Source organism: Rhincodon typus, chromosome 5 (genome assembly GCF_021869965.1).
Source record: "Rhincodon typus isolate 14 chromosome 5, sRhiTyp1.1, whole genome shotgun sequence".
Taxonomy (NCBI): Eukaryota; Metazoa; Chordata; class Chondrichthyes; order Orectolobiformes; family Rhincodontidae; genus Rhincodon; species Rhincodon typus.
Genome location: NC_063336.1, coordinates 24,216,586 through 24,236,126, shown reverse-complemented (window position 1 = coordinate 24,236,126; position 19,541 = coordinate 24,216,586). Strand labels below are relative to the sequence as shown.

At 38.3% G+C, this 19,541-nt stretch overlaps 1 protein-coding gene across 5 annotated transcripts in view; it reads right to left on the bottom strand.

Moving 5' to 3' along the window:
• Positions 1-1,001: 1,001 nt before the first annotated feature.
• The window catches only part of atg5 (ATG5 autophagy related 5 homolog (S. cerevisiae)), a 138,484-nt gene continuing 119,944 nt past the window's right edge, over positions 1,002-19,541 (bottom strand). For 4 of the 5 annotated variants that reach the window (XM_048596831.1, XM_020526525.2, XM_048596832.1 and 1 more), the window contains one exon: positions 1,002-3,663. In XM_048596831.1, coding sequence (XP_048452788.1) covers positions 3,527-3,663 — 137 coding nt within the window. In that variant the 3' untranslated portion in view covers positions 1,002-3,526. Of the gene's footprint in view, positions 3,664-15,713; positions 16,200-19,541 lie in introns of all 5 variants that reach the window. The other variant, XR_007262091.1, reaches the window with a different exon arrangement.

Here is a 19,541-nt window from a genome sequence, read left to right as displayed (position 1 = left end):
GCTAAGTAGGTAAGAAATGCATGGGCTTTGATCATATCTTTCTCTAACAAGAGGCAGCAATCACCTTCAGTGATGAATCTGATGCATTATGGGTGTTGTAGTTAACGCAACAGTTGTCACTTCCCTTGATTTTGAACTACAGCACTGAACAGCTAAAAATAGGTTTTGATTGTTGTATTCCCTTCAATTTTGTTCTTTGCAATTTTCTGGAATACTGCAGATTATTGCATGGAACTGGCTGTCATTTGCACTTCACTTGAGTGAGTATTCATGAATAAATATAAACAAGGCATATTAGCATCCCATTATTTGTATTCATTAAATATCAACATTTACTGCCCGTATCTAATTGTTCTTGAAAGGACAGGGCAGGGCAGTCCTTGGGATCAAGCTAAATTTACAATGCCACTGAGGAGGAGATTCAGGATTTTAAGCAAGCAGAGAAGTAACAGCAATATAGTTCCAAGTCACAATGATCTAGAACTGTAATAGGAATTGACAAATGGTGATGTTCCTCTGCACCTACTGCTACTGTCTTTCCTGGCGGTAGAGGTCACAGGTTTGGAAGGTGCTGTCAAAGAAGCCATACTGAAGTGCTGCAGTGCATCTGATAAATGGTATAATTCAACTATTGGCTAGTGTAGTGATCGGGGTGTTTTATAGCACAGCTTGCGTGTGCTAGTAGATAGGACTTAACAGCACCCTGGTAATCCTGCATATTGTACAAGACCATTTTGTAAAGCTCAATTTTCAAACAGTCAAAATAAAACTGCGCATTATATTTAACCAAATGGCAACACAATTTGTTGCACAAACTTAATTTTAATATGTGAGCAAAATTTTGAAGCAATTAAAAGTTATACATCTTTTAAATACTTTGCATTTACAAAAGACTGCTGGGTGGAGCACAGTGAAATTTAAAATTCAAGTACTATCCCATTGAATGGTACTGAAAGTACATTCCAAAAATAAGAGAAAAAAACCACAGTAAGAATGTGAAGTAAAAGGCCAAGATTTTTTTTTTTATTATCAAAAGAACTAGTCTTGTTGCATAATTAAAACAAGTAACAAGAGTACTTAAGTATCACAAGTATTGCGTTACATTATTTGGACAAGAGTACAAGATATTAGATGAAAGTTTTCACCAGTTGAATGTGTACAATGGGTGGAACAAACATCTACCAACCTGAACCTTGACCATTATCACAAAGCAACAAAATAATGCCTTAAGTATTTTCTTTACGGTAACCAGAAAGGGGCAGTGATCATACACCAAGCTATTTTCCATTAATAAAAGATTTCACTACATAAAAAAGTTGGGTTGTTTATTTTCATTCAACGCATTAAACCTTTAAGTAAGCCCTTAACAGAATCATTATTTCATGGCAAATTAAAAAAAAGTGTTCATGTCACCCACCTTCCTGCTACAAAAAAATGAAATGCTACATTGCAGATGATAACTCTCATCATATTAGCTCTTCTTCCAAGGACACCAATAGCATGCATACCTGAAAGAAGTCAGAAGCCATTCATATAGCAATGGTAAACTAAGTAAAAGTTTACAACTCTGTTAAAAGGCCACATGGGAGATGCATACTATATATTATGCAAGTGAGCATCTTCATTGACTGGTTGAATAGTGAACCACAGAAGTGGAAAAATAAGAAAACATGTATAAATCAGTACTTGGTCTAAACCAAGTGCAGCATTCTCAAATTGCTATGTTTTACTAAGACCCCAAGGTTTCTTTATTCTCAGAGTAGATAGGTATCTCACCACAAATGGTAAGTTTTAATTTTAATTTCATTTGTTGAATGCTCACTTGGATCTGCAAATTAGAAATTTTCCACACTTATGAAACAGCATAGCTAACAGTAAACATTCATGGATACCAGTAAATATACAGAAATGCATTATTGGTAAATGGTTCAAGTCAATTACAGAATCAATGGAAGTTGTTCGTTTGTAAGGAAATATCTGGAAATTTGTCACCCCCGCCACTTCCAAAGTCTGGCAACTATAATCAAATTATTTATTGCACATAGTTTTGGAACAAATTGGAATTCTAAATGCCAGATTTTTCTCCTGTTTACAGTCACAATTTGCTACAGGCACAGCTGTGCACACAATAAGCTACAACCAAAGGAATCAGCATTTCAACTTATAGCAAAGCAAGGACATTGGTAGATATTTTCCAAAGACCGGAGTTTTATTTAATAATTAGTACCGTGAAAGTATCTCTTGTCCTTTGATGTGCAACTCCTGACTTAGTAATAATGATTCCTGTATTTCCTTTCCTTGCGCCCCAATTTTTTTTTTTAGCCGCAATGTTGAATGCAGCTTTGGGAAACAAATTTGGTTCCATTACAATTACAGACTGCAATTTCCAAGGCTGCTGTTACAAGTAACCCAAACCCACTAATAGCATGCTCCATAAAAACTCTTGCAAAAGTAAGGCTATTCAACAAACAAGGAATCTAAATTTGATTAGAGGATATTTCACAGTCACCTGCACGATAAATGATTGACTTTGAGTCTTTTATTTAGAGGGACAAAAGGAAGTGTAAAGTACATGATTCTGACAAAATATGGAGTGTTAGGTACTTACTGAAATGCAAAAGACATGCTTAAAATGCTATACGGTCTAACAACTGAGATAAGAATTATATGTTCTCATTATCTAAGTTACAAAACAAATGCCATATGAATATATGTAAAAATACCAAATTGTGTCTAATTCAGAATCTTAAATGCAAACAACTGCACTAAGCAAAAATGCTTGATTTAAGGTTGGGAATCATTTAATGGATAAAAATGTGTCAAGGTTTTAACACATCAAGCCCAATAACTGGAATTGTACAGCAGGGAAAGGAGACAAGACAGCAAGACAGAGGAGGAGGGGGATAGGGAAAGAGAAAGTGAAAAAGTGGGGGAAAGGGAAACAGATAAAAAGTGAAAAGGGAGGAGGGGTGAATGCATAGAAGAAGGGCAAAAGAATGAGAAGCTAAAGAGAAACACAGAAATAGAGACTTTGAACAACTTCTGTATTATGTTTTCCAGCATCACTGCAAAGAATGCTACTTGTTTTCCTGCAAGCCATTACTATCCTTTGGAAATTACAAACATTTTTCTTTCCATTCTCTCAGTCTTCAATATGGTCATGGTCACTTTTGGAAATACCCCTGGTTATTTGTTAATCAGAAGGACAGTACAAACACTACATGTTTCCACTGCTTGGTGCCTTAGCAAATTTCATGTTTACCATTTTACTAGAAAAATGATACAAGTGGTCTTGAGAAGTTTTCATGCTGCAAGTGAGGTTTTATGACGACAGCAGAATTATAGTAGTGATGCAAACTAGGACCAGCCCATTATCAGGTTGTGGGATCTCTTCCTGTTTGGCTTGCAGCAGTGAGTATTTCTGGTCAAGTTGCTTCCGACAAGTTCTGTAGAAGTAGAAGATAGAACTGTTCTGGCAAGTCCAGGGGTGGTTTGCTTTTTTTTCTGTTCAGAGCTGCCTGCTTCCTCAGTCTTTAGGTAAAGGAATGATACTAATATGCAGGAAATTGTCTGGGTAACTCAGATGTTCACTGAGCCACTGAATTGGTGTTTCCAGCATTGGTTCAATCCCGTGAATCACTACTTGAAACTGTTTCTCCATATCTAGTTTAAGTATAAACAAAATAGAGTTACATAAAGCATTCACAGTTCAGTGTGCATATCTAATCTTATAAAAATATAGAACAGCTTCTGTTTTAAAAGCAAACAAATGCATCAGCATAGTTATTTAAATATTTCTGCACTTAATGTATGTCCTTGTTATATACTTCTAATTTAAGGATAAGGTACATTTCAGAATGCACTAAATTCAAAAACATTAGGGATATTGGTAATACACATTACATGTAAGAATATATGTACATCATGGTTTTTACAGTCTTAACCAAACCACTTCCTACCCTAGTGCTGGCATTACCCAAGTTATCACTTTATGAATTCCCCACTTTACAGGGAGTGCATAAAGTGTTACATGGTGCTCAATAGGTTCATTTAAAAATTATAGTTTCTGCAATGTAAGGTCTTAAAATGAGGATTTGATTTAAAGCAGGGTTGTTACACAGCTGTGCCAGGTAACGTTAAGACATGTGTCCATGCATGAGTAAAAACGCTTAATGTACAAGAACAACTGGATATGTCAATCTTTTCAATTCAATTGAATCACCATTAGATGACTTGTATTTGGGCGATGATAGGAGAACTGGAACCTCAAACATTCCATTGCTTAAATGTGGGAAAGTTACATCAAAGGTAAGAGCACAGTACTACAGGCCAACTACAGTAGATGAGACTTGAAAAGTTGCTTTAACTTACATATTCAAGAGTCAGTGGGAAATTAAAAACTGAATACCAGACAAGCCTTTTAGTTGAGTTGAAAGCCTGGACAGTTTTGTTTAGGTTCTGACAAATGCTTAAACTTTATTCTACTCATCAGTAAAAATCTATTTAATTGAATCCATCTACATGAAAAACCACAGGCTGACGTCTATAGCCCATACATCACGGAGAAAGATTTTACCATGGCAATTGCAGTAATAGCCAACGGGTCAGGTCAAAGTGGATTAACCAAGCCAGGATACACCAAAGGGAGACATCAAACACACATTTTAAAAGGGTAATTAATCTTGAAAGAAAACTTGGCCTAATGTTTCCTGGTGAATGAGATCTCAATCTTACAAGCAATACATGATGTAGCAGTAAAACAAATATATACACACAAGGATAAGTGCTTTCATCCTGTGATAGTGAACAAACAGTTTTGCTTATAATAAAAACACAAATCCATAAAGGAGTACACATTAAGCAAATTTGTATCAAATTTTATAGGGATATTCAAAGTGCAGACCTGCAGAGAGAATTGATTAAAAATAAATCAAATGCCACTTTCTCTTTTCTTCTCTACTTCAGTCTTTTAAAAGGTCAAACATTTTGAATACACTGTTTTTCCAGATGTCTTTTAGGTTTCAACTGAATCAACAAGGGACAATTCTGATGTGACCATCTTCCTTGTATTATGTACTGTGGCCATGACACCAAAGAGAAAAATAAGGCTACTGGAATCTTTGACCAGCACTTATGCTATCAGGTTGAGCTGGTTGCCAATTCTGATTTCGCATTTTGAAGAAAATATGTAAAAACACCTGCTCAAGAGACTGTCTTCAATTTGCACATGGGATAATAGAAGGTTAATCAGCCACATTGGATATCGTAACAAAGCCTCGTCCTATTCTCTCGACTATCTTTTATGTATGCAGGGTCACTATGTACTAATCCAGAGCAGAATCACCACCTAAATAGTCCCTTGCTAATTCAGAAAAGAATAGCTCAATTTTAATACCACCACTTTGGCAAAAAACAGTTTACTCACTAGAGACTTTAGAGTTAAAACGTGGAACCTTCCTGGTCCACCTGACTTAGATTGTCACTGCCCTAAATCAGGTTGCCCAAGAAAACCCCAAATGCTTTTGCACTTAGAGAAAAAATGAGTTTGAAATCTACCGTATCTTGGAACTCTGCCTGTGGAGGCAGAGTTGCAAAGAATGAATTGGACAAGGTAAAATGCAGAAGACTCTATTTGATGAGATGGATAGAGATAGAAGATACAGCAAGTGTTGATTTGTGTAATTGTTACTAAATATATCCTGTTTCAAGTATGCAATAATCTTGGAGCCATACCCAGACATCATTTGGCTATCAACTGCTCGAAAAGTTTTCATTATTAGTAACTGCAGAAAATTATTCCAGCATCAAGGACAGGCAGAGAATGCATATACTAATTACAGCACTTTTTAAAATAACTTTTAAGATTGATTTCACTTATGTTTGAAATGTCACATTTATTCGATGAAGGTAAAGCTTGAGTAGATGTGGCAAAGCAGGGGAAGAGTTGAGACAGATAAGCCAAACAAAAAAATGGGAAATGAAAGTCAGTGAACAGCAGGAAAGGATAGAGAGTTTAAAAAAGAAACTCCAGGAGGTGTGTAATAACATCTCTGAACAGGTTGATTAGAAAATATCTATGGCGAGATCACATCTCAAATACTGTGGTAGTTTTGGTCTCCTTATTTAAGGAAGGATATAATTCCGTTGGAGGCGATTCAGAGAAGTTTATTAGACCAATACCTGAAATTAGCAGGTTGTCTTGAGGAAACAGGACAGGCTGGGCTTGTTTTTGCTAGAGTTTTGAGGACTGAGGTATGACCTGATTAAAGTAAGCAAAACCTGTATAAAGTGAATGTAGACATAATTCTTTCTCTTGTGGGTGAATTCAGAACAAGGAGATCCTGTTTAAAACTTAGGGATCACCCTATTAGGACAGCGAAGAGGGGTATTTTTTGAGTGTTGTGTGATTTTGAAACAGTCTCTCTCAGGAGGCAGTGGAGGTGGAGTACTGATTTTTTTTTTTAAGATTCCCTTGTCTCACAATAACCTAAGGTTATTGGAAGTAGGTGGGAAGTAGGTAACACTTCAATGTTAGAACATTTTCACATTTAACTCGAGGTATCAAAACATTTACCTCCAATCAACACTAGTGTTGGATGAAAATATTAGCCACAGACAGGCTGATGAGGGCCAGCTGGTTAAGTAAACATGAGAATTAAGAAAATGTATTGGGATGATCCTTTGGGAATTATCTGTTGACCACTGACGTTAGGCTGACTGACTTTTAATGATTCAATCTATCATTTTCTCCCTGTTTAAAGGAAGGCATATTATGAGTGCTCCAGATGACTGACACCATAGCTGCAGCCAGAAAGGACTGGAAAATTATGGTGAGAGCTTCCACTATTTCATCCATTACTTCATTTAACATTTCATCAGCATTTCTGGAAGCATTGCTGGAAGTATTGCACCTACTCCTGTTTTATCCATTTTCAAAGATTTAACACCCCTGAATATTTGTTTCCTCTCTATGTTCATCTCCCTCAATATTTCACACTCCTCCTTCTCAACTACATTGCATCCTTCTTGACAAAGCAAGGGGACAAAGTATTAATCAGTAATAATGGACATCTCTTCCTCCTCCATACAGAGGTTAGCTTTTTGGTTTCTAATGGGCCTTACTTTTTCCTTAGCTATTCTCTTCCTCTTTGAGCATTTCAAATCTTCATTTTTGATTGATTTTGGCTGTCAATATTTCCTCATACTCTTTCTTTGCTTTGTTAATGTTCTTTTTAAAATCATTATTGCACTTTGTACACTTCTCCAGGATTTCTGCAGAATTGAACTCTTGGCATCTTATCTAAGTTCTGGCACATTTATTTGGGCTTGAGGATGAACAATTAAACAATTAACTGGAGAAGAATGCTCTACCAATTTCCTCATTGTCAATGATGGTGGAGTTTAGCACATCAGTGCAAAAGGCGATGCTAAAGCAACTGCAACCACCATCAGCCAGGTCGATGATCCATCTCAGCCTCTGCCCGAGGTCCCCAGTGTCACAGATGCCAGTCTTCAGCCAATTCAATTCACAACATGTAATCTCAAGAAAAAGCCAAACACACAGGATGCAGCAAAATTTGTGCCTTGTCAATATCTCATCTGAAATACTGAAGTTGCACAATGAGCCATGCTGCTTGACACAATTTTAGTACAGCTGTTCTGTCCATCACCAAACAGTGGCAGCAGTGTGTATCATCTACATGAAGCACTGCAGCAACTCAACAAGGCTCCTTCAACAGCACCTTCCAAACTCTCAACTTCTACCACTTAAATGAAATTTGGCAGGTAGGTGAAGTAGCAGTGGGTGATCATTTTGAAGGTCATGATCATAATGCAGTTAAATTTAGCCTCAATGTGGAAAGGGACAAAGACAGAACCACAATAAAATTATTATTTTGGGAAAAGAAAAATTTTACAAAGTTGATGGTAATCTCACAAAGTTACAGCTGCTTTAAGGAAATTCAGTAACAAATCAGTGAGATGCATTCAAAAGCAAGATTCTACACACTCACTGTGTAAACGAGTCCCTAGAAAGAAAAGCACAGTATTGCCAAATCTACAATTCCCTGTGGATATCCAGAAGTACGTAGGTCAAGATAAAACAGAGAAAAATTGAATTTATGGCAATCTCAAAACAAAATCTTTAGAAGCTTGGAAAAGTATACAATGTACAGGAGTGAGGAGGAAAAGGAAAGCAAAGAAACAATACAAATATATTTTAGCTGTCAAAATTAAGGAAAATCTGAAGATCTTTAATCAGTACATTAAGAGCAAAAGTATGAATTGGATAGACCTATCATAGATGTACATAGTAACTTGTGCTTGAATATAGATGTGGGCAGGGTTCAGATGGAATTCAATCCTGATCAGTGCAAGCTGATGCATTTTGGGAGGTTTAATAAGGGAAGGACATACAAAATGAACGGTAGGTTCCTAGGGAGTACTGGGGAGCAAAGGGTCCTTTGCATACAAGTCCATAGATTCCTGAAGGTGTCAGCACAGGAGATAGGGTGAAAGTAGCATACAGGATGCTTGCCTTCATTGGCCGGGGTGCAGAATATAGGAGCAAAAATAGTCTTGTTACAACTTTATAAAACATTGGTTAGGCCATAGGTGGAATACTGTGTGCAGTTCTGGTCGCTACACTATCAAGAAGGATATGACTACATTGGAGAAAGTGCTGAGGAGATTTACTAGGATGTTGCTTGGGATGAAAAACTCAGTCATAAGGAGAGACAGGATAGGCTGTGTTTGTTTTCCTTGGAGTAGAAGATACTGATGGGGGGGATCTGATTTAGGTATTCAAAATTTTGCATACCTAAATACACAGGATAGATTGCGAGAATCTTTTCCCCCAAGGCAGATGAGTCTCAGACCACTGGCTACAAGTATAATGCAAGAAGTAAATGGTTTAGAGGAGATCTGAGGAAAAATTTCTTCAGCCAGCCAGTGATAAAAATATGGAATATGGAACACGCTGCCTGAGAAAGTGATGGAAGCAGGTACTCTCACAACATTTAAGAGGCATCTGGATGAGTACTTAAAATGCCAGGACATAGGCAGCAATGGACTAAGTGCAGGTGAATGAGATTAGTGCAGTTTGTTGTTTGTCAGTTGGCATAAACATGGTGGGCTGAAGGCCCTGTTTCTATTGCTGAATAAATCTGTGATCCTATAGCCTAACTAACACACACACACATATGAGAGAGAGAGAGATTGAAAGAAAAAATAAAAAGAAACTTTCTCTGTAAAGATCGACTTCCGAAGACACACAAAGCCAACACACCTGGACATTCCATCGTATCAGGCAATGGTACCCTGTGAGAGAACCTCTCTAGCTATGTCAAGGGCATTTTGAAACACAATGTAAAAGGAAACCCCCAGCTTCTGTCACGTCACTACATACTTCCTAGAGAAACGTAGCACCCATGGACCAGGCAGATCAGGAACACTCCTCGCCACAATGGACGTTTTGGCACTCTACACCAGCACCCCCCACAATGAAGGCATCGTTGCAACAGCCTTGATACTCAACACTGACAACCGCCAATTCCCAGATGCCATCCTACAACTCAGCCATTTCATCCTCGAGCACAATGTCTTCACCTTTGGCAACCAGTTCTGCATCCAGACACACAGAACAGCTTTGGGGGCCAAATTTGCACCCCAATATGCCAACATTTTCATGCCCAAGTTCAAGCAAGACTTCTTTGCAGCACAGGACCTCCAACAAATGCTATACACCAGATACATAGACACCATTTTCTACCTTTAGACTCATGACAAAGAATCACTGAAATGACTAGTTTCACCTGACGAAGGAGCAGCGTTCCAAAAGCGTGAGATTTCAAATAAACCTGTTGAACTGGTGTTGAGTGACTTCTGACTTTGTCCACGCCAGTTCAACACCAGCACCTCCACATCCTAGTACATGCAGATGGGTCACTCGACACAGACACAGGTCACACTGGTATCCCTTCAGAAGCAGTTTGTTGATGGGATGTTAAAAGGAAATCTTCTCGAAGCTGCTCAAGAAGAATGGCTGTTTCAGTCTTTCAGCTCTCACACAGGATTCTCAAGAGAGCATCTCAGGAAGATAACAAAGGCTGTGCTGAGGGTCATTTGGAAGGCTGCACTGCTAACAGTTGGCAGTGTCAAATTTCTTACCAAAATAGACCTGCCACATAGATACTGGGCAGATCCTTTCTCACCGCAAGCTAAAGGGACTTGGCCTATGTACACCGGATTCTCTTCTTCAATGGTGAATAAAGACATTTACGCTAAACAGCATCAGCAACTTTCCAGAGATAGATAAATCAAGTGGTAGCCAGAATTGCTTATATTTTGGTTTAGTTTGATTATGTGCTTATATACAGTGACACCTAGAAAATTGACACAGAACAACTAGAAGCTCTATTTTACCTGACAGGTGATAGGACTTACGAAATGTGATTTTGCGAAAGCATGTGTGGCGTATCTAGGCTATACAAGGATGGCAAGGACAAATGCTGTCAAGAACAGTAAAAGTAAAAGTATTAGGGGAATTCCTTGCCCCCAAGATTAAATAAGAAATCATGAGGTTTTTGAGGACGTGTGGTTCTACTGCAGGTTTGTATGAAGTCTCAGCACAATAATGGACATGGATATATTGCCAAAAAAATGCCAGTGTCATTAGGAGATTGAAAGCAATTTTAATTAATGAGCCAGCATTGGCTACTCCAAATTTCAAATAGTACTTCAAGGTAGGAATTGATGATAATGACCTGAGTGTACATGCAGTTCTGTTACAAGATAATAGATCGGGCATAGAGAAGTCAGTGGGATATTTTTGTAAACATCAAATTGACAGAGAGAGATACTTGATTGTGGCAAAAGAAACTGATTGCTACTGCCTCTTCAACATTTTGAAATATATACCATGATGGCCTCAGGGTTTATACTGATCATACGCCTCAAGTCTTTGTAGAAAAAAGAGAATGCTAGGCTATTCTATTGGAGTTTACTATTATCTTAAAGATTGCCTACATTGTAGGAAGAAAAACCCAAATTCACTGCTTTGTACAGAATTTAACTTTGCTTTGAATTATCGGAGTAGCAAGATTACACTGGCTATAACTGTTCCAGTTATCTGTAAGGCGTGAATGAGAATGAAGAGGTAAAAGCTCAATTTTTTAAAAACCCATCTTTTGTTTTTTGCTCATTATTTAAAAGAAACATTTAAAAATGTTGTTTTGTTTTTCCAAATGTGGCAATATTACAAAGGCACTTTCACTAAAATTTTTTGAGGAGTCATGTTTAAAGGATTGCAAACATCAGTTATTTTGATGTATTGACCAGGTGCTTGGACCTTTTTTGTGTAAGTGTCACTAAGACGACATGGCAGATCACTTTATTTTAAAAGACACTTACCAGAAGTCACATGACTTAAGTTAACTGCTTGAGCTTTTTTATCTGAAATCACATGTCTGTTGCCAACTGCTTGGATGTCCTGGAAGTCATATGTTGAGTTACAGTTGTCAGGAGTTGTGGCTATTTTGATTTTTCTTGGAGTTCAGTTGGAGTGCAGCCAATGAAGAGATAAGAACCCCCAGCACAGCCTTTGCCATTTTCTTGAGAAGTTTGAGGAGCTGGTGAGAGCTAAAAAACAAATTGTTCTGAAGAAACTTCGAGAAGACACTGTCTTAACAGCTCCTGAATGAACTGCATCCGAAGAGATTCGAGTGACGACTGTCTGTGCCAAGTAACCTGTCTGCCTGCACAAGGTTACTTGACTTAAAAGTATTTGGATTTTTTCAAAGCTTTTCATTTTCTTGTTTGACAATTAACAAGTACGTGGCCAAGATTTTTTTTTCCCCCCAAAGTTAATCTCTGCAGAGTAAGCTTCCTTACTTTTCCTTTAAATGGTTGTGTCTGTGTATGCGTGTTTGGTTCACAATTTGGTTATCAATATTTGTGAAACTGGATAAATGAGGCTTAATTTTTATGTTCAGAACTAAAAGGTTTGAGATAAAGGATCATAAACACCCTGCAAGGAAAAAAACAGAAGGAACTGCAAGAGAAGAAATGAAAAGCAAAATACAATTTTGTAGAACAGAGTTTGTTATTGTCCTGGACTGAGAGGTAATGGGTAGTTTATCTTAAATAATTTCTCAACAAATTCCCAGCAAATAAATTGCTGGTATCAATTCTTTCCAAAAGCAATGACAGAGCTAAAAGCAAGAACCCTGGGGACCAAAACAAATAACTAAATTGCTACACATTCTGTTATTGGTAAGTGCTAATAGTTGATCCATTACATATATGTTGAAAGGCATCAGTAACTTTCCAGGGACAGATAAACCAAGTGGTAGCCAGAGTTCCTTATATTTTGATTCAAAGTTCTTGCACAGAAAATTGGTCCTCTTCCAATTAATTATTTTTACTCTCGTTTTTTGTCCTTTTCCACAGCAAACAAAACATTATGATCACTACCTTTTGTGGACATGTAAATACTATAAATATTAAGAGGAACAGTACATCAAGACCTTGTGGGCTGCAACTGAGACAAATAAGGTGGAGATTGAGGGAGCATTGACCATAAACTTTCAATTCTTCTTGGATTTTAAGGGAGTGATTGCTCAGGAAGAACTGTAACGTTTTACCCATTTAAAAAAATGGCACAAGGATAAGGTTGGAAACCAGCAAGACAGAAACGATAATCCAGGACAAAATTAACAATCACTTGGAAAATGTTATTCTTTATTTATTCGAGGAATGAGGCCACTGCTGGCTATTGTGTGCATTTATTGCCCATCCTAATTGCTTTGGAAAAACTGGTTGTGAGCTACCTTCTTGAACTGCTTCAGCTCTTCAGGTGGTGGAATACCCACAGTAATGTTAGAAAACGAATTCCAGGATTTTGACCCAGTAACGGTGAAGGAATGACAGTACTGGACCTAGACAAGACAGTGAGAGACTTGGAGTGTGGTGGTGTTCCTATGGATTTGTTGCCCTTGCAGTACAGGAGCAGGTGCTATAGGGTTGGAAGTTGCGATTATATCCAGTAGACGCAGTGCATCGATGGGGAAGGGGATGTATATTCAAGGATGGATGCAACTCCAACACGTTGCTTTGCCTTCGACTGTGTCAAGTTTCTTGAGTGTTGGAGTTGCACCCATCTAGCTAAACCCAGAGTATTCCATCACATTTCTGACTCATCAAAGATAGTAAGAACTGCCGATGCTGGAGTCAGAGATAACGCAGTGTGGAGCTGGAGGAACACAGTAGGCCAGGCAGCATCAGAGGATCAGGAAAGCTGACGTTTCTGGTCGGGACCCTTCTTCAGAAAATCTGAAAAGGGTCCCCACCTGAAATGTCAACTTTCCCACTCCTCTGATGCTGCCTGGCCTGCTGTGCTCCTCCAGCTCCACACTGTGTTACCACATTTCTGACTTGTGTCTTGTTTAACTGAATTTTATTGAAGAATTCCACAACAAATTTATGAAAGGCAAATCATGCTTCAGTAACTTTATTAAGTTTTTGGATAAGGTGAGAGAGGATTAATGAGGATAATGTATCTGATGTAGCATACATGAACTTATAAAAGACATTTGCTAACATGCGATGCAATGGCTTTGCCAGCAAAATCTGAGCTCATGGGATGACAGGGTAGAATGACAGGGTCAGTAGCAGCATAGATACAAACAGGAAAAATAATGGCAGTGAATGGTTAATATTTGGACCGGAGAAATGTATACCAGGAGTTACTGTTAACATAAGCTGGTAATAGGCTTATTGCTTTTTGTGATCCCTTTAATGATTTAATCTTGGATGGATTGGCGCAATTTCAGAATTTTCAGATGATAAACAGTTGTAACATATTGTGAAGCATGAAGAGGATAGTCGCAGACTTCAAGAGGTAAGGAAACAGGCAACCTGACCAAATTAGTACACTTGTGGCTGGGTTTGTGTTTGATTTATCGCTGTCACATATACCAAGATCTGGTGAAAAGTGTTGTTTTGCGTGCTATACAGTCAGGTCATACCATACAAAGTGCATCAGGTTAGCAGAACACAGTATAAAATATAGTGTTACAGCCACAGTGAAGGTGCAGAGAAAGAGAGAGATCAGAATTAAAGCTTGAGAGGTCCACTGAAAAGTCTGCTAACATTGGGGAAGAAGTTGTTCTTGTATCTATTCGTACATGTATTCAAACTTTTATGTCTTCTGCCTGATGGAAGAGGGTGGAACAGTGTATAACCGTTGTGAAGCAGTCTTTGATTATGTCAGTTGCTTTCACTAGGCAGTGGCAAGTATAGATGGAGTGAATGAATGTTGGGCTGCTTTGCGTGATGGACTGGGCTGTGTTCACAATTCAGTAATTTCTTGCTGTCTTGTGATCAGCATTTTCCATACCACGCTGTGCTGCATCCACTTAAGATGCTTTCTATGGTGCATCTATAAAAACTGGTAAGAATCTTTGTGGACCTGGTAAATTTCCTTAGTCTCCTGAGACACTAGAGATGTTGTGCTTTCTTGACCGTTGCATTGAAATGGGTAGACCAGGACATATTGTTGGTGATCATCACTCCCAGTAACTTGATGCTCTTGACCATCTCCATCTCAGCAGCATTGATGCAGATAGGGGCGCATCCTCCACTCCGCTTCCTGAAGTCAATGATAAGCTCCTCCATTTTGTTGATGTTGATGGAGAGGCTGTTGTCTTTACACCATGCTGCTAAGCACTCAATTTGTTTCCTGCATTCTGTCTCATCGCTTTTTTGAGATCTGATCTATGATTATGTCGTCGGTAAACATGTAAATGGAGTTGGGGTGAGTGTATAAGCAGTATAGTAGGGGGCTGAGTACACAGTCTTGGGGGGCACCGGTGTTGAGGATTATGGTGGAGGAGGTGTTGTCGCATATTCTTGCTGATTGCGGTGTATGGATTAGGAAGTCAAGAACTGAGTTACAGAAGGGAGTGCTGTGACCTGGAGTTCAGAAATGAGTTTGTTTGGGCTTATGGTGTTGAAGGAAGATCTGTAATCAATAAGTAGGAGCCTTACGTAAGTATCCTCATCATCCAGATGTTCTGGGAATAAGCGTAGGGCCAAGGAGATGGTGTCTGCTGTGCATCTGTTGCGCCGCTAAGTGAATTGCAAAGGATCAAGGCAATTTGGTAGGCTGACGTTGATGTGAGCCATGAATAACGTCTTGGTGCACTTCATAATTATGTAGGTTGGAGCCATTGAATATACCACAGAGTAGTGCTCAGGAACAGAGAGCCCAGACAATATATATACACAAATCATTGAAGTTGGTAAGGCAGGTTGAGATAGTGGTTAAATTCAAAGGGCATATACATACCTGATCCTATAAATAGAGGCATAGTTTACAAAAGCAAGGATAATATGGAAAAACCTTGTTAAAATATTAGTTTAGCTTCAACTGGAGTTGTGTGCACCGTCTAGGCATTGTTTTTAAAAGCGTTCCTATTGTTTTAACATGGAGACAGCCAGCTAAATCAGCCTCCCTCACTCAGTGTTTACAGCACAGTAAAACATATATACTCACTGATCCTCAAAATTGCCCCAATGATTCCTAAACAGACATCCTGAATAACCAATACCAGACAGCAAGTTTATAGCTTAAACAAAAGAGTTAATTTATTAATAATACAATAACACTAGCCACCATCATCAGCAATCACTCACAAACGAGTATGATTGCCCACCTAGAAAATCCTGTCACTTGTCATCCAATCTGCAGGTCCTTGCATGGCTGTACAGCCAGATTTCTAACCTCATATTTGGCAGATTTGGAGATGGAATCAATCCTTGGCTTGTAATCACTGACATTCCTTTCTTTGGTTCTTTGTCCATACTTGGTCTTGCCAAGAGGTGCTTCTAAAGAACTTGGTCCATTCATACAGGAGCTTCTTTCAAGTTGGTTTCTTCTGAACAAGGGTCTCCTACACGTTGACATCAATGTTGCATTTCTTGAGAAAAGCCTTCAGGGAATCTTTGATGCACTTCCATTGTCCTCTTGTTTGAGTGCCTTCCTTGAGCTGGACAAGGATGGTTTACTTTGGCAGTTGGAATTCAGGCATCCTAAGCATGCAGCAATCCAGCAGGGTTGGTTTTGCATCATGGCCTTGACATTGGTTCTTTCGACTTTTTCAAAGATATGCTGGTCGATCTTCAGTATGCAGATACAGAAGCTTTAGCAGAGCAAAATGAAATAACAAGGTAATCTAATTAATGTCCATGATTTAAACCCAATCTTCTTTGATTCTGACCGCATACTCATATAAAGACAGTAAGACAGATAAACAGACACATTAAGGGACAAATCAAAAGAAAAATAAGAGTTGTAACTGGCCAGTTCAATTAAGCAGTTTCCACAATCCGTACTATGACAGGCACATCTTGCTTGGTTTCCAAAGACACCAGTCATTGCAAATAGCTTGCAGTAGGCTCCGAGGAATATTCACTTCATACTTATAACAGAGAACTTATTCACCAAACTTCCAGTAAGTTGATAATGGGAGAATAACCAAACCAAGCAGCAATCAGATCTCTTTCCTGTTGCTTTGGCAGGCATAATTCTTCGATGACAAACAGAATTTAGAATCCCTTGAAAATTTGGTTTTTCTTTGTTTTGTTTCTCAACCATCTCTTGGTTAGACAGTTTGGCACTAGCCTACCTGTGTTAGCCCTTGGCAATTGCAAGCATCTTCTACTTGAGCATGACAAATCTCCAAAACCAAAACAGTCTTCATTGAATAAGAATCAAACTGCAATGAACCTTCAACCTGGCCTCATAGACAGATATCAATTTGTCTGTTTTTCACGTTTTAAAAAAAAACAAGCTGGTGCTCACAGATCCACAAACCACAAACAATAAAAATAAACAAAAAACCAGCAAGGGTTCTGACACTGTATAAAGCTTTCAGAAAAGATTTGCAAGAATAGTTACATAGATGAGGGGCTTCGATTATGAGGACAGACTGGAACAGCTCTTGTCTTCCCCTTAGAGAAGGCTGAGTAGAGATTTGATGGAGATGTTCAAAACCATATGGAATTTAGATAGACTAAGTAGGAAGAAACTATTGCCATAGGAAGGATTTTTGAAAGCCAGAGAACATTGATTTAAAGTCAAAGGGCAAATAAACAATGGTAACATTAGGAAAACACCTTTGCACAGCAAGCCATTAAAATCTGGAATATACTGCCTGAGATTGTGGTGGAAGCAATTTAATCATGACTTTTGAATGCTGTAACAATAAACCAGCTGATTAGAAAAAAAACAGCCATAGCTGCTTCATTGCTGCTATTGGCTAAGTGCCAGATGGAAACACTGAAGTTAATAAAGAAATTTTCTCAACAAAACATTTCAAATAATAATCTTTTAAAATCAGGTTTACTTTCAATTAATAATCCTCACAGGCACGAATGTGACTCATCTAGAGTCCTGTCTAGCGAATATTATAATTAGGTGCACCACATGTTGTGTGCTTCTCTCTCACTTCACCTGATGAAGGGGCTACTCTCTGTAAGCTTGTGTTTTCAAATAAAACTATTAGACCAAGACCTGGTGTCATGTGATTTTTGACCTTGTCCACCCCAGTCCAAAACCAGCATTTCCGCATGATGTAATCCAACTAAAAGTCAATGCTGCTTTTCAAATTGTCCACCACATAAACTTTACTGCTTATTGAAGTTACACAGCACATAAAAACAAGGACATTTATACTCAGTTCCAAATAGTAACCTGGCAAGCTATGTTATCATTTCAAAATCTGCTTTCAATACTTTAAAATTTCAAACTGCTAGAGATTGCTAGCAATGCAGGGATATCAATGCAGAAAAGAAGATTCTCTGCTTTATGCAGTTTATATTATATTTGATTTTAACTGTAATTTAACATCAAAATCTGTGGAAAATGCACAATCTTTCAAATGCATTGTTTAAAATATGAAAGAGAAGAGACTGGCAGTTAACTGTCAATCAACTTTGATGGATGCATTCTCCACGGAACACCTTGACTATAGTCCCCTTGCCAACCAATTAGCATTCTCCTCTCATGCAGAATTAATATTGGTTTTCCCTTTAATGTGTGTTCCTGAGAACTCTCCCAACAAGTGCAAGATGAAAAGCTTCTGTTGACAATACTACTGTTTTTCAGTAATACTCAACAGATGACCAGTTAATTTGTTTTCCTTTTGTAATGAAGACTGTGGGATAAATATTGGCCAAATACTAAAACAAAGGTTTAGTTCTTCTTTGAAATGGTATCATAGGATCTTTTATAGCTATCCAGGTTAGGCTGGTGGGAATACGTTTAATGTCTTACTTGAAAGATGGCACCTCCAGTATGGAACCTTCTCAGTACTACCTCTGGAATTGGCACAGATGTTACTTTTGTGCTCCGTATAAGCTGGTCACTGACTTTGGAGGAATTTTTCCTGGCTCCAGAGATCATTATTACTAGTCGACCCAAATTATGGACTCCATGCTTGTTTTACGTACTGGCACCTAACAACCAGCAAACATCCATGCCTGTGATTAATTTTATATTGGCATTAGAAGTCAATTGTTTGGAAGGAACTTTTCCCAAGAGAAATCAACTTGTATCATAACAACATCAACATCTTAATCAACATTTTCAGTTCTAATCACCTGCACATTTCTGACCAAACTCTCTTGTTTAGAAGTGCTACAGACTAAACCCTTCTGAGATAACTGGTCCTGAAATGCCCTGAACTCCTCCTAGGAGAAAAATTACACCTGCCACTTAACTCAACCATTGGATTTTCTGAACTGAATTAAAAAAGACCTTGAATCCTGCATTCGTCTGCACTGAGAACAAATCTAATGGTCCTTAATGGTCACCCTACTTGTTGTAAACTCAATAGTATAAATATCTTTCCATTAATGCTACAGGAGGTCAGACACCTGGCTTCTGATAAATTCTGGATGTAGTGGCCATTCCTAAAGGACTCTGATCTTGTATTTTTTTTCCCCAAAATGAAAACACTTCACAAAAGTAATCAATACACTTCTGCGACTATTTTGAAATCCAAATATAAAATATATATAAATATTATATAGTTATACATATTTTTCATCACAATGCTCATGCATATCTAGTCGATAATTCTTGTAAATCTTTTCTGCAGCCTATCCAGTGTCTGCATCTTCTTACTTATAATGTGGCAACCAAAACTTCATGGGGTACTTAAGTATTTGTCATGATGTTGCTTCACATTTAGTAATTTTTGTGGACTTGATTTGGAAAGTTTGCGGACTGATTTTATAAAAAGGTCAGTGAAAAGAACGTTGAACCTTTTCTCTGAAGAGTAAAGGCATTTCTTGGAAACCACATGGTTCCAGAGAATCTGAGATAACAAGGTGTAGAGCTGGATGAACACAGCAGGCCAAGCAGCATCAGAGGAGCAGGAAGGCTGACGTTTCGGGCCTAGACCCTTCTTCAGAAATGGGGGAAGGGAAGGGGGATCTGAAATAAATAGGGAGAGGGGGGGAGGCGGATAGAAGATGGA